General features: G+C 41.7%; 1 protein-coding gene across 17 annotated transcripts in view; it reads left to right on the plus strand.

Moving 5' to 3' along the window:
* kmt2ca (lysine (K)-specific methyltransferase 2Ca) overlaps positions 1-14,501 on the plus strand; it is a 460,534-nt gene that overhangs the window by 329,568 nt on the left and 116,465 nt on the right. For all 17 annotated transcript variants that reach the window (XM_068015025.1, XM_068015031.1, XM_068015029.1 and 14 more), the window contains 3 exons: positions 2,950-3,069; positions 3,973-4,103; positions 11,773-11,968. In XM_068015025.1, the coding sequence (XP_067871126.1) occupies positions 2,950-3,069; positions 3,973-4,103; positions 11,773-11,968 (447 nt within the window). The remainder of the gene's footprint in view (positions 1-2,949; positions 3,070-3,972; positions 4,104-11,772; positions 11,969-14,501) is intronic.

The following is a 14,501-nucleotide window of genomic DNA, read 5'->3' on the forward strand; positions in this document are numbered from 1 at the left end:
AACATCATGACTACTGCCCTCCAAATTCTCCTAGGCTCTAGTTAAAATTAAATGTTAATTTTAACCCTTTCCACAAATTTTTCTTGAGCACAGGAACCATCCCAATCGATACCATTATTTTCGAGTTACTTTTATCTACCCTATCTGAATTTGAGGTGCAGTGATGTGTTAATTACTAAGCGCTGCAAAACAAGTATATTCTTGCTAATATGATTTTAATCCTCAATTAACTTGGTCCTCTCGAGAATAACTCCAGGAGTGGCTTAGTGTACTGGAGCATCAACACACTAGACCACAGAATAATGAGACGTGTATTGCAATCTCATTATGTTGCCTTGCAGAGGTGCTAAACAAAGACAATTAACATCTCCACTGTTGAAAATTAGATGAACAAATATTGGGTGACATTGAGTATGTTTCTGCAACTCAACTAGAGTATCATTGGTAGAAGCCTGGGAATTCAGGTTTCCTCTCGACTATGTTTGGTGTAAGTTTTGGGGTTAAATCAGTAAAAGGGTAACATTACAGCAAAGGTTTGCCCTATTGTGTCATTACTATTTATTATGTCTTTATTCGTTATGTCACTTTCATAATGGGAACCATGGTATAACTAATCTTATGCTTCCCAACCTCACATATGGGACAAAATTCCAAAGCAATGGCCTTTTTTATTTGTTCTGTTAAGTACCATGTATAATCAAACAATATAATAATGTCATTTTTAAATTGTAAATCTCCAGTGCTCTCCCTGGGGCGGGGGGTGGGGGGGCCTGCCTCCTTTATTCACAAACTTTAATTTATTTAAACTTCTCTGTCCACACCACTATGGATCACATTTTTGTGAAACTCTGCTAGCTCCCTGTGTGCCAGTAAATCAACTTCAGCGTTCTTTTTTTAACAATTTCTTCCTCCCTAAAGAACCTTCTCCAGCCACATGTCCCTGTCAGCAACTCAAACTACAGATTGGCGCTTGTGCTCCACTCTGTCAGAAGCTGGACTTGCAGAAAATATCTGTGTCCTCTGGAATTCTGTCCCTGAACCATTTTGCTTTCCAATCTTACTACTTGTCTTCAAAACCCTCTTCAAGAGGGTAAGGGTAGGCTCAAGGATGAGTCAATGTCCCCAACTAAAACAGCCTCCTTCTATTTGGTAGTCCACATCACTGTTCTTCGTGCTGTTGTATGTCCTCTTACATGACTGCAATATAAATGTAGATGGTGAACTGACTGCTACAGTTTTCACAGCTACAGAAAAAAAGCTCTAATTTGTAAGGCCCAGTTAAAACAAAGAAATTCAGCTCAAGTTTATGGTTCAAAAATTTTTTTCAAGTCCAGAAGCCTTTTGAGTTAATCTCTGATAGCGAAAGAAAGAGGTTAATGTAAAGATGCTTGTGTCAATGCTTCGCTTGTCCTTTTCCCCACACTTTTCTCAATGTTGGGTCAACACCCTAATTGTATCTTGATAGCTAATCAAGAAAATAAGGGAGTTTTGCTCTGGAACATGTTTGATTTTCTTTAATTTACTTCTCAATCAGGTGGATTGACACCTTATATTTTGATGTATCATTTGTTATTACAGTCAAAGTACAATAAAATGTTAATCACGTTGTGAAGTATGTAAACAAATTAAACACATTTTCCCAATTTCCTTTTGTCTCCAAACTAACTACAAGAAAGAGATTGTACGGTACCAAAACTAAGTAGCTTGGGGGACAGGAATGATTTTTAAAATTGAGGAAGACAATTATGTTCCTATATCCCCTGGTTACTCCAAGTTTATCTGTTGAGTAGTTCAGCCATAAAGGCCAGAAGTTCTTGGGTCGTATTCTGTCCAGTGTTAGCTGATCTCCGTCACAATGATGATGAAATCACTGACCTTGCTGGAAAAGTATTGGTGTGCGCATGAGATTCAGCTCACATAGCGATACTTTTTGCAGTAAAGGAACCTGCCATGTTTCATTTCAACATCCTGCGTTAGCAATGGGCACTCAAGCAAGATAACCAGAATGTGATCTCTATATGTGCCACAACACCTGGGCAAAAATTCAACTCCTTCAGAAGTGGATTGGGGGAAGTTGTTGAGGGAAAGAATATTCTAGACAGAAGGAAGGAGTGAAATTGAGATTTTCTGTTTAAACCGCAATAGCTGAGTTAAAAACTTTGGTCTTAAGGGGTGATCTGGTTGCTGAGCACACTAATGCCAAGAAATGTCAGACCACCCAAATGTTCCTACTTTAAAAATTAATTTGTAGCCACATTCTGACTGTATTAGGTTCCACTCATCCCAGTTGGCACTGACTTCTGATTCCCACAGCACATTGATTACAAAATGTTCTCATTTACAGATTCCTGTATGGTCTTTCCCACTCTACCTCCATTACAGCCTCCATGTAACTTGTACCCTCCATTCTTTGATCAGTTTTTTTTTCTATTCGTTCATGGGATGTGGGCGTTGCTGGCTAGGCCAGCATTTATTGCCCATCTCTAATTGCCCTTGAGAAGGTGGTGGTGAGCCGCATCTTCAGTTACTATGTCTTACTTTTGAATTCCTCTGCCATTTTCCAGTTTTTCCTGAAAACCTGTGTCTTTCACCTCACCTTTAGTCTCCTTTCCTAACTCTTCTCCGCATTCCTGCTCATTGTCATAATTTCTCTCTCTTCACCCCTGTCCCTCCTGTGACATACCTTGAGATCTGTATCAAAATAAGTTGTTGAAAGTCTTAATCTTAGGGAGTAGATGGCAGTGTGAGCTCTAGTGCAACATAAAATCTAATCCATCACCAAACAATTGCATTCTGCTGGTGTAGGTTTAAGACTCCTAACTATGATACATAGGTCAGCACAGACTCGGGCCTGTTTCAGTGCTGTATCGCTAAATAAAATAAAATAAACCTTGATTCCTTTTAATTCAGAACTGTTAGCTATATTCACTTCTTGTCCCGCTCTGATAGGAATTGGAGGATTTATGGTGCGCCAGAGGAGCCGGACAGGACAGAATAAGACCAAGCGCTCGCTGTCCAGGAAAAACTCCACTGGCTCGGTCTCTGAAATGGTGGCTGGGAAGGAGGATGGTAAGTGATACTGCACAGATATAAGAAGTTGCAGCATGGAAGTATCCAATCTGAGCACTGTATTTAAAAAAAAAAATCCAAATGTTCAGAATTATGTGCTACAGTGTTTTGGAGAAGCCTATCTTGTAATGCTATATTAAAAAAAACAGAAAATACTGGCAATACTCAACTGGTCAGGTAGCATCTGTGGAGAAAGAAACAGAGTTGGCGTTTCAGGTTGATGACCTTTGATCAACGTTAACTGAAATGTTAACTCTGTTTCTCTCTCCACAGATACATCCTGACCTGAGTATTTCCAGCATTTTCTGTTTTAATCTTGGATTTTTAGCATCCGCAGTATTTTGCTTTTGTTATGTTTAAAAAGGGGAAATAACATTATTGTTTGCAAGTAATAAACAACATGGGCAGCCAGCATATTTCATGGCAGGCACCATGAGGCCCAATGAATCACCCAAAATCATGAGTAATGCGTTGGGAAATCTGCATTATTTAATGCACGCAATGCTTCTGACCTTAAGGCTCTCCTAAACAATGTAAACCAGATTTCCCAAATCATGTTAACATACATCTGAAGAGAGAACTCATATTCTGCCTGCTGCACTATATGTGGAGGGTCATATGTGTACAGTTAAAGTTCTTAACTTGAACAAGTTTTGCAGAGGAAAGCACTCCCGGTAGATCGCATGATATGGTTTCATCAGCATACCAGTACAATGTAACTTCTGATCTTAGTTAATAGCCACAGGACTGCTGAGCCACATATAATGAGTACCTTCTATGTTTGCGATTGTAGCTGTGCTCAAGTTGAGACTTTGTACTGCCAGACAGATAGACTTTGGATCTCTCAAAATTAACATAAGAAAAGGAAGCAATTAACAGGTTCCTTTGGTTTGTTTGTAATAGGTTGGGTTGAGCAACTACCAGAGGTGCCTGGCAATGAGGCAACGGCTGTCCCTGAAATTGTGGAGAAAATGAAAAAACGTTACAGGAAGAAAAAGAACAAATTGGAAGAAATTTTTCCAACATATCTGCAGGTATAATAAGTCGACAAGTGGTGCCTTACCTCATCTACCTTCTCTATGTATGGAGCATATTTTCTCAATAAAATGTTAATTTATTCGAGGGCATTACCATTTGGACAGTGGGCACACTATGTACGCATCATTGTTTGCCTTAATCTGATCAACTACAAAGAAAAAGGGCTTCAGTGAAGCCAAGGGAATTTTGCTGCTTCAGTGATAGTAGCTTCTTAACATAGAAAGGTGCTTCACACAACGATCGAGCCCAGAGTTGTCCAACATGAGGCCTGCCAAAGGTTTTCATCTGGCCCGCAGGAGTGGAGATGGGAAATTTCCCATTGTCTTGCAGAGCGGCATTTTTAAAAACATCGCACTGTCAGCTTCACAGCGGACAGCTACTGAAGCAGGAACGTGCTTCCCAACATCGGACAGATTTGGGGTTTTCTGCCTTTTTTTAAGTCCCGCCGGAAAACCCTGTATCTGTCCGATGTTGAGAAGTGCGTTCCTACTCCAGCACCTGACAGCGTGATGTTTTGAAACACGCTGACCAACCACAAAGTTGCTGTGCTGAGTGCTCCGCTCAGTGCAACTGTTAGAGAGAGGGAGAAGGGAAAGCCGGGGAGGTGTGAGGAGAGAGGGGAAAGCCGGGAGTGGGGGGGGGGGGGGGGAAGGAGAGAGAGCGGAAAGCCGGGAGTTGGGGGGAGAGAGAGCGGAAAGCCAGGAGAAGGGGGAAGAGAGAGGGGAAAGCCAGGAGAGACCGATCTCACTCCTGAAATATGGACAGCTATTCAGAATAGTCTGCATCGCTACATCATGTGTGTGGGCAGAGATTGACTACTTATGCAAGCAAAAACAATGTCAGGTGTGTCACTAAATTATTTTTCAATATAGTGACGAGAAAATAAATCAATAAAATACTCATTTTAAAGCTTCACAAAAATGCACATTTTTTTTATGAGTAAGATAAATTTTTTATGCCTTTATCTTTGGAAATTTGCTCACTGGCTCCCTGGGCCGAGCAAAAATCATAATGTGGTCCTCCGCCCGAAAAGGTTGGACAACCCTGATCTAGCCAAAAGCCTAATTCAGTTCTTCTGCGTGGTATCAAAGGTCTTCATTATGACAGGTTCTAGTTGGGAGGTTGGGACTTTACTGCCTTTACCAACACTCTGCCTTTATTCAGAAATGAATTTCTTTTAAATATCACCCTATACCTAAAAACATATTTCCAGATTAGAAAGTATCATCAGCCTCACAACTGCTTTGAGCTAGTGGGGTCAGGTGAAAAAGCAGAAGGAAAAGGTAGAAAGAGGGGAAGATCCTTAGCATGAGAGAAGTTTTGTGATGATCCTTAATAATTGTTGCTAAAAGATAAACTGAAATTAGGTGCAATGCAAATTCAGCTGGAAAGACATGATGCAGCCGAAAGCTTCAAAAGAACTGCAGGCATGTTTCACAATTTAGAACATAGCTTGAGCAGAAATTTGGATTTATGAAATGTTGGATTGAGGGGAGTCAGTAGGGACTATATCCAGGCTTGGGTTGATAAGTGGCAAGTAACATTCGTGCCAGACAATGACCATCTCCAACAAGAGAGAATCTAGCCATCTCCCCTTGACATTCAATGGCATTGCCATCACTGAATCCCCCACCATCAACATCCTGGGGTTACCCTTGACCAGAAACTGAACTAGCCAGCCATATAAATACTGTGGCGACAAGAGCAGGTTAGAGACTAGGAATTCTGCGGCGAGTAACTCACCTCCTGACTCCTCAAAGCCTGTCCGCCATCTACAAGGCACAAGTCAAGAGTGCAATGGAATAATCTGCACTTGCCTGGATGGGTGCAGCTACAACAACACTCAAGAAGCTTGACACCATCCAGGACAAAGCAGCCTGCTTGATTGGCACCCCATCTACAAACATTCACTTCCTCCACCACCGGCGCACAGTGGCAGCAGTGTGTTATAAGATGCACAGCAGCAACGTGCCAAGGCTCCTTAGACAGCACCTTCCAAACCCGTGACCTCTACCACCGAGAAGGACAAGGGCAGCAAATGCATTGATCACCACCACCTGCAAGTTCCCCTTCAAGCCACACACCATCCTGACTTGGAACTATATCGCCGTTCTTTCACTGTCGCTGAGTCAAAATCCTGAAACTCCCTTGCTAACAGCACTGTGGGTGTACTGGGGGAAAGGTCATATTGGTGCAGGAAGATTGATCCTTTGGAGGTTGTACAATATTGCATCGTGCTATATTTTTTGGTCTCACCTCGTAGTTAGTGCTTGATGCCGCTGCTGCAGTCCTGTTGTTTTGAGATGCCCTTCGTGGTATGGAACTTTACTGGGCCCGAATGTGAGTTTAAAGAGTCAGGCACGCTAGCACAGCGTGCCACATTGTGCAAAGAAATATAAATCTGGCTGTGTCAAGGCTGCACTAGTGACCAAAGCGTGCCTCACTCTATCTATAAATTTCTTATAATTTGGTTGCATACCAGATTCAGGGGCGATCTTGCTGCTAGGAAAGCTGCTCACTCATATTATGCAGGTATTGCAGTGTTTGGTTGGCCCAACGTATAGGGTTAAACTTCTTAAAGGTCAGTATCACTTTTTAATTGGTGGTTGGAAAGTTATAAAAGTTGCCTTTAAAATACATGAATAGGATGGGAATAGAGGGATACGGACCCCGGAAGTGCAGAAGGTTTTAGTTTAGGCAGGCATCAAGATCGGCACAGGCTTGGAGGGCCGAATGGCCTGTTCCTGTGCTGTACTGTTCTTTGTTCTATATTTTCATTGGTGCATTAATTTTTACTGCTGGTTAGGCTTATTCTTTTGCATTTCAACACTTGTATTTACAACACAATTTCTCACTACAGTTTTGCTTCCAGCTATTGATGTAGCAATTAAATTAGGCGTGATGGGAATTTTGTTGGGGATTACGGTTATTGAGAAGACAGAAAAGGCAGGTATAAATATACATGTTCCTAACATGTTAAATCTTATGCCACTCCCCACTTTCAGTTGCTCAAGCAGTCGTATCCTGGGCATGTTGGAGAAACCTGCCCATTGCACCTCCTTTTCACAAAGTAGACTGTCACGCAGCTATAGTAGCTCTGGACCTGCAGGAAGCTTGTTCCACTATTGTCATGGATGATAATTACATAGAATCACAGAATTGTTACAGCACAGAAAGAAGCTATTCGGCCCATCATGTCTGCGTCGGCTCTCCGAAAGAACAGTTTACGTAGTGCCACTCCCCCACCTTCTCCCTGTAGTCCTACACATTCTTCCTTTACAGGTAACAATCCAATTCCCTCTTGAATGCCCTGATTGAACCTGCCTCCACCACACTGTCAGGCAGTGCATTCCAGGCCCTAACCACTCGCTGTGTGAAAATTTTTTTCCACATGTCACTTTTGCATTTTTTGTCAATTACTTTAAATCAGTGCCGTCTTGTTTTTGATCCCTGCAGCAATGGGAACAGTTTATCCCTATTTACCCTGTCCAGACCCCTCTAGCAAATCTCCTCTCAACCTTCTCTTCTCCAAAGAAAACAGTCCCATCTTCTCCAATCTATCCATGTAACTCATGTTCCTCATCCTTGGATCCATTCTCGAGAGCCTTTGCACTGTCTCCAATGGCTTCACATCTTTTCCTAAAGTGTGGCACCCACAACTGGGCACAGTACTCCAGTTGAGGTCGAACCAGTGTTCTCTACAAGTTTAATGTAACTTCCTTGCTTTTGTACTCTGTGCCCCTATTAATGAAGCCAACGATGCTGCACACTCTATTAACAATTCTCTCAGCTTGCCACCTTCAATGATTTGCGCATATATACACCAAGGTCCCTCTGCTCCTGCACTCCCTTTAGAATTGCACCCTTTATTTTATATTGTCTGTCTGCGTTCTTCCTACCAAAATGAATCACTTCACACTTCTCTGCATTAAATTTCATCTGCCACTTGTCTGCCCATTGCACCGACCTGTCTACGTCCTTTTGAAATTCTACACCAACTTCCTCACAGTTCACAATGTTTCCAAGTTTTGTATCATCTGCAAATTTTTAAATTGTGCCCTGTACACCAAGGTCTAGGTCATTGATGTATATCAGGAAGAGCAAGGGTTCTAACACTGACTCTTGGGGAACTTTCGTCAGTATTTACAGTAGAGAAAGAAAATGTTGTCGAGGAGAATACTGAGATTCAGACTACTAGGCTAGATGGGATTGAGGTTCACAAGGAGGAGGTGTTAGCAATTTTGCAAAGTGTGAAAATAGATAAGTCCCCTGGGCCAGATGGGATTTATCCTAGGATTCTCTGGGAAGCCAGGGAGGAGATTGCAGAGCCTTGATCTTTATGTCGTCATTGTCGACAGGAATAGTGCCGGAAGACTGGAGGATAGCAAATGTTTTCCCCTTGTTCAAGAAGGGGAGTAGAGACAGCCCTGGTAATTATAGACCTGTGAGCCTTACTTCGGTTGTGGGTAAAATGTTGGAAAAGGTTATAAGAGACAGGATTTATAATCATCTTGAAAAGAATAAGTTCATTAGTGATAGTCAGCACGGTTTTGTGAAAGGTAGGTCGTGCCTCACAAACCTTATTGAGTTTTTCGAGAAGGTGACCAAACAGGTGGATGAGGGTAAAGCAGTGGATGTGGTGTATATGGATTTCAGTAAGGCGTTTGATAAGGTTCCCCACGGTAGGCTATTGCAGAAAATACGGAAGTATGGGGTTGAAGGTGATTTAGAGCTTTGGATCAGAAATTGGCTAGCTGAAAGCAGACAGAGGGTGGTGGTTGATGGCAAATGTTCATCCTGGATTTCAGTTACTAGTGGTGTACCGCAAGGATCTGTTTTGGGGCCACTGCTGTTTGTCATTTTTATAAATGACCTGGAAGAGGGTGTAGAAGGGTGGGTTAGTAAATTTGCGGATGACACGAAGGTTGGTGGAGTTGTGGATAGTGCCGAAGGATGTTGTAGGGTACAGAGGGACATAGATAGGCTGCAGAGCTGGGCTGAGAGATGGCAAATGGAGTTTAATGTGGAAAAGTGCGAGGTGATTCACTTTGGAAGGAGTAACAGGAATGCAGAGTACTGGGCTAATGGGAAGATTCTTGGTAGTGAAGATGAACAGAGAGATCTTGGTGTCCAGGTACATAACCTGGGTAGCAACTTTCAGGGATTTAATAGGGCTGTTAAGAAGGCATATGGTGTGTTAGCTTTTATTAGTAGGGGGATCGAGTTTCGGAGCCACGAGGTCATGCTGCAGCTGTACAAAACTCTGGTGAGGCCGCACCTGGAGTATTGCGTGCATTTCTGGTCACCGCATTATAGGAAGGATGTGGAAGCTTTGGAAAGGGTGCAGAGGAGATTTACTAGGATGTTGCCTGGTATGGAGGGGAAGGTCTTACGAGGAAAGGCTGAGGGACTTGAGGTTGTTTTCGTTGGAGAGAAGGAGGAGGAGAGGTGACTTAATAGAGACATATAAGATAATCAGAGGGTTAGATAGGGTGGATAGTGAGAGTCTTTTTCCTCGGATGGTGATGGCAAACACGAGGGGACATAGCTTTAAGTTGAGGGGTGATCGATATAGGACAGATGTCAGAGGTAGTTTCTTGACTCAGAGTAGTAAGGGCGTGGAGCGCCCTGCCTGCAACAGTAGTAGACTCGCCAACTTTAAGGGCATTTAAGTGGTCATTGGATAGACATATGGATGAAAATGGAATAGTGTAGGTCAGATGGTTTCGCAGGTCGGCGCAACATCGAGGGCCGAAGGGCCTGTACTGCGCTGTAATGTTCTTAAAAAAAAAAAATTGTCAGGGCGTGGCCATCACTGACAAGGCCAGCATTATTTCCCATCCTTAGCTACCCTTAGAAAATAATGGTGCACCACCTGAGTGGCTTTCTAGGCCACTTCAGAGGGCAGTTAAGAATCAGACACATTATTCTGGCACTGTAGTCAAGTTCTCGGCCAGACAGGCTAAGCATGGCAGGTTTCCTTCCCTGGTGAATCAGGTAGGTTTTTATGACAAACTGACAGCTTCATGGTCTCTCTTACTGATACCAGGTTTTTGTTTCCAGATTTTTTCAACTGAATTTAAAACATTGAACAACCTGGGTGGGATTTTACATTAAACCTTTACCCTTGTACTAGACTGACTGCCACCTTCTGACAGGCAAAGTGTACTGCTGTGCTGTGGGAAAATGCCCTCGAGTGCCAAACAAGGCAAAACTGTTCCAACCCAACATCATCTCTCCCAGCCATCGAGCAGGGTGTTGCAATGTACTGGTACTTACTATTTCGTGTCACCACATTGGGTTTTGTTTTGCTTGGTATTTATTTTCCTCCACCTCGTCTCCACCCACAGCTGCCACAGTCTTGGGTAACGCTGACAAGTTAAAATCTGTTTTCATAGAATGTTGCAGCATAGAAGAAAGCCATTTGGCCCATTGTGCCTGTGCTGATTCTTTGGAAGAGCTATCCAATTAGTCTCACTTTTTACTGTGGAGCCCTGTAAATCTTTCATTTTCAAGTATATATATCCAATTCCCTTTTGAATCTTTATGGAGGATAAAACAATATTTGTGCCCATATGTAGCCCCTTAATTTTTAAGTGGCTGTATCTCTTGAAATTTGAGCTACTGGGTAGATTTTCTGCAGCTGCCATTAGTTGCTGGCATTGGGCCAAAGTAGTGTTGCAAGCTCTGGCTAATAATTCAAATTAGCTGGTACTGCAAAATTGAGCTCAGTCACCTCAGTGCACTTTTGGCTAGCTTTGTGCTGGCAGCTAGACATTAGTTTAGTTTAGTTTAGAGATACAGCACTGGAACAGGCCCTTCGGCCCACCAAGTCTGTGCCAACCATCAACCACCCATTTATACTAATCCTACACTAATCCCATATTCCTACCAAACATCCCCACCTGTCCCTATATTTCCCTACCACCTACCTATACTAGGGGCAATTTATAATGGCCAATTTACCTACCAACCTGCAAGTCTTTTGGCTTGTGGGAGGAAACCGGAGCACCTGGAGAAAACCCACGCAGACACAGGGAGAACTTGCAAACTCCACACAGGCAGTACCCAGAATTGAACCCGGGTCGCTGGAGCTGTGAGGCTGCGGTGCTAACCACTGCGCCACTGGCACAGATTTTGCTGAAGCTTTGAAATCAGGGCATAGGTGCCTGAAGTAGGGAAAAAATGTTTTATTTTGGTACTTGCTTCCATTACCTTGAGCACAAAATAACAGAGAGGATTTATGATCAATGATTAGCCACCTATGCACAAGATCGTCCACACAACAACAGCGTTCCTCTAAATGATCTTCAAATTCTTGGACCTTCAGGCAAATGCGCATAAGCAGAATGAAAGATCTTGACCATCCTGAATTTATGGAGGTTGTCTTTGCTGCTGCTTTCCCAATTCTAACCAAAATATTTACCATTCAATGATAGTATATTTTATGGAATGCAATATTTAAAACTCTGCTTTTGGCTCATCTTTTGAATCTACTGCTGGTAAAATAATGAATAGCCAAACCACACCTTTTTTGATTCAGCATTCAGAGGCCCAACCAACGTCAAGCCACTGACCAATGTTGACCAGAAAGTAACCATAACCTCTGTTTATTGCTGCTTTTGTAACGGGATTAGTTATTTCCTTCATTCATTCCTTTTACAGGAAGCCTTCTTTGGAAAACATCTACTGCTTGCAAGTCGACAGAGCAAGCTGAGTCTGGATGCTCTGTCTGATGATGAATCATCTCAGCTACCAAACAGAGTACCAAATGCAAATGTAAATTTCCTGGATCCTTCCTCTGATCCACTGTTGAGTTCAGCTACAACCCAGGTGGCTGCAAAACAACAGGGAGGGCAAGGTATGTATGGGCACACAACACTCAGTACTAATGATTACCATTTTTTAAAAAAAGAAAAAACATTGTGTGCTTTTAATATATCAGTGACCTTATTTCAAAGATCCGATACAGATCATATTGTTGCCAGGCTACAAATTAATTCTGAGTTTGGTACACTTGTGTAGCACCTTATAACAAAGTATAGATCAGGTAGGCCATGTGCCCCATTCGACTAAGTCTTTGATTGCAATATATGGTGTCTCCATCAAAGCATTTAATTGTGTCTTGAATGACTCCACAGAGTTTTTGCCTCCATTATCCCACTGAGAAGACCATTCCAGGTATCAATTATTCTTTATGTGCCATAAGTACTTCCTTATATCATACTTAAACTTGTTTATGTATACGTTCCTTCATCATGTGATCATTGTTTTACCTGAAGTAATGCTCGTAATTATCCTTTTCCATTCCCCTTAGTATCTTGCGTATCTAGGATCTATCATTCACCTTTCAGGGCAGAAAATCGAACAATTTCTACCTTTCCCTCATAACTCAATCTGCTAATAGCAGGAATCATGGCTCTTCTCTGCTTTCAGGGCATATGTATTTGCTTTGAGCACTATGCTTAAATGTGAGGGCTTCAGATTATCCACTGATGTGGCAGTCTGCCTCAGCATACTGCTTGTTTTGTTAATTGCTGCCCTACAAAGGCCAAATGTAGTCAGTGTAAAGTCCACTAACATTTACGGATCTGTCAGTCTCTTCCCTAGCTAGTTCAGTATCATTCATTAAACAGGTATGCCTCCCATTTTTTTTTTCAATGTGTAAAGCTGTATTAAATTGAATATGCGATTGTACTACCAGCATGCAAGTATTGTCTAGATCATTCTGTAATTCCTTTGCTAAATTATCAGATTCTACTGCAGCCCCAGTAATTTTCTCCACCTTTACCTCCCAATCATGTAGAGTTTATTTTTCTTCTTTCTCTTTGTGCTGTCTTATTAATCTATTTATGGTCACATTTCTTTATTTTCACTTGCTAGTCCTTGGAATGTACTTAACCTATATGAGTAAATAGCATGTCCTTAAAAGTGTTCCATTGGTCCTCAGCTGGTTTTCTTTACTGCCAGCCCCTAGTTGATCTGTTTAAACACTTTCCTCATTGAAGCTCCCCCTTTCAAAATTGCATATCTGAATATGGATTAGTGTTATTGGTTTAACCCATATCCTGTCATATTTAATTATGTTATAGCTACTATCACCCAGGCGTGCCCATACTTCCAGAATGCTAACAGTTGTTGTCATGTCAAGGTACATGTTGTCTTGTTGTGTCCTTTAATCCACTGGTTCAGAAAACATACATTATATTAATAATAAAAACTAAAAGTGCTGGAAATACATAAGTCTAAACATAGGAAACTACGAGGGTATGAGGAGCAGGTTGGCTGTGGTAGATTGGGAAATTACATTAAAAGGTATGACGGTAGACAAGTAAAGGCCAGCACCTAAAGAATTAATTCATGGTTTGCAGCAAATCTACATTGAGGCACAAAAACAAAACGGGAAAAGTGATCCAACCGTGGCTAATAAGAGAAGTTAAAGATTGTATTAGATCAAAGGAAGAGGCTTATAAAGTTGCCAAAAAAAGTAGTAAGCCTGAGGATTGAGAACATTTTAGAATTCAACAAAAGAGGACCGAGAAACTGTTAAAGGGAAAATAGAAAAAGTAAAGGAGGGAGAAACATAAAAATGGAATGTAAAAGCTTCTATAGGTATGTAAAAGGGAAAAGATTAGCAAAGAGAAATGTGGGCCCATTGAAGGCAGAGACAGGAGAATTTATAATTGAGAATAAGGAAATGGCAGAAAAATTAATCACATACTTTGTGTCTGTCTTCACGTCGGAATGCACAAAAACCCTCCCAGGAATGTTGGAGAACCAAGGGACTCGTGAGAACGAGGAACTGAAAGAAATTAGTATTCGTAAAAAAGTAGTACTGGAGAAATTAATGGGACTGAAAGTTGGTAAATCACCTTGACCTGATGATCTACATCCTGGAGTGTTGAAAGAGGTGGCTGTCGAGATAGTGGATGCATTGGTGATAGTCTTCCAAAATTCTGTAGGTTCTGGAACGGTTCCTGCAGATTGGAAGGTAGCAAATGTAAACCCTCTATTTAAGAAAGAAGGGAGATAGAAAATTGGAAACTGCAAACCTGTTAGCCTGACATGAGTAGTAAGGAAAATGCTAGAATCTATTATAAAAGATGTTATAACTGGACAGTTAGAAAATAATGGTAGGATTGGGCAGAATCAGCATGGATTTATGAAAGGGAAATCATGTTTGACAAACCTGTTGAGTTTTTTGAGGATGTAACTAGCACTATAGATAAGGGGGAACCAGTGGATTTGGTGAATTTGGATTTTCTGAAGGCTTTCAATAAGGTCCTTCACTAGGTCAGTAAACAAAATTATAGCACATGGGATTGGGGGTAATGTACTGGCATGGATTGAGAATTGGTTAATGGACAGAAAACATTAGGAATAAATGGGTCATT

This window comes from Heterodontus francisci, chromosome 2 (genome assembly GCF_036365525.1).
Source record: "Heterodontus francisci isolate sHetFra1 chromosome 2, sHetFra1.hap1, whole genome shotgun sequence".
In the NCBI taxonomy this organism is placed as follows: Eukaryota; Metazoa; Chordata; class Chondrichthyes; order Heterodontiformes; family Heterodontidae; genus Heterodontus; species Heterodontus francisci.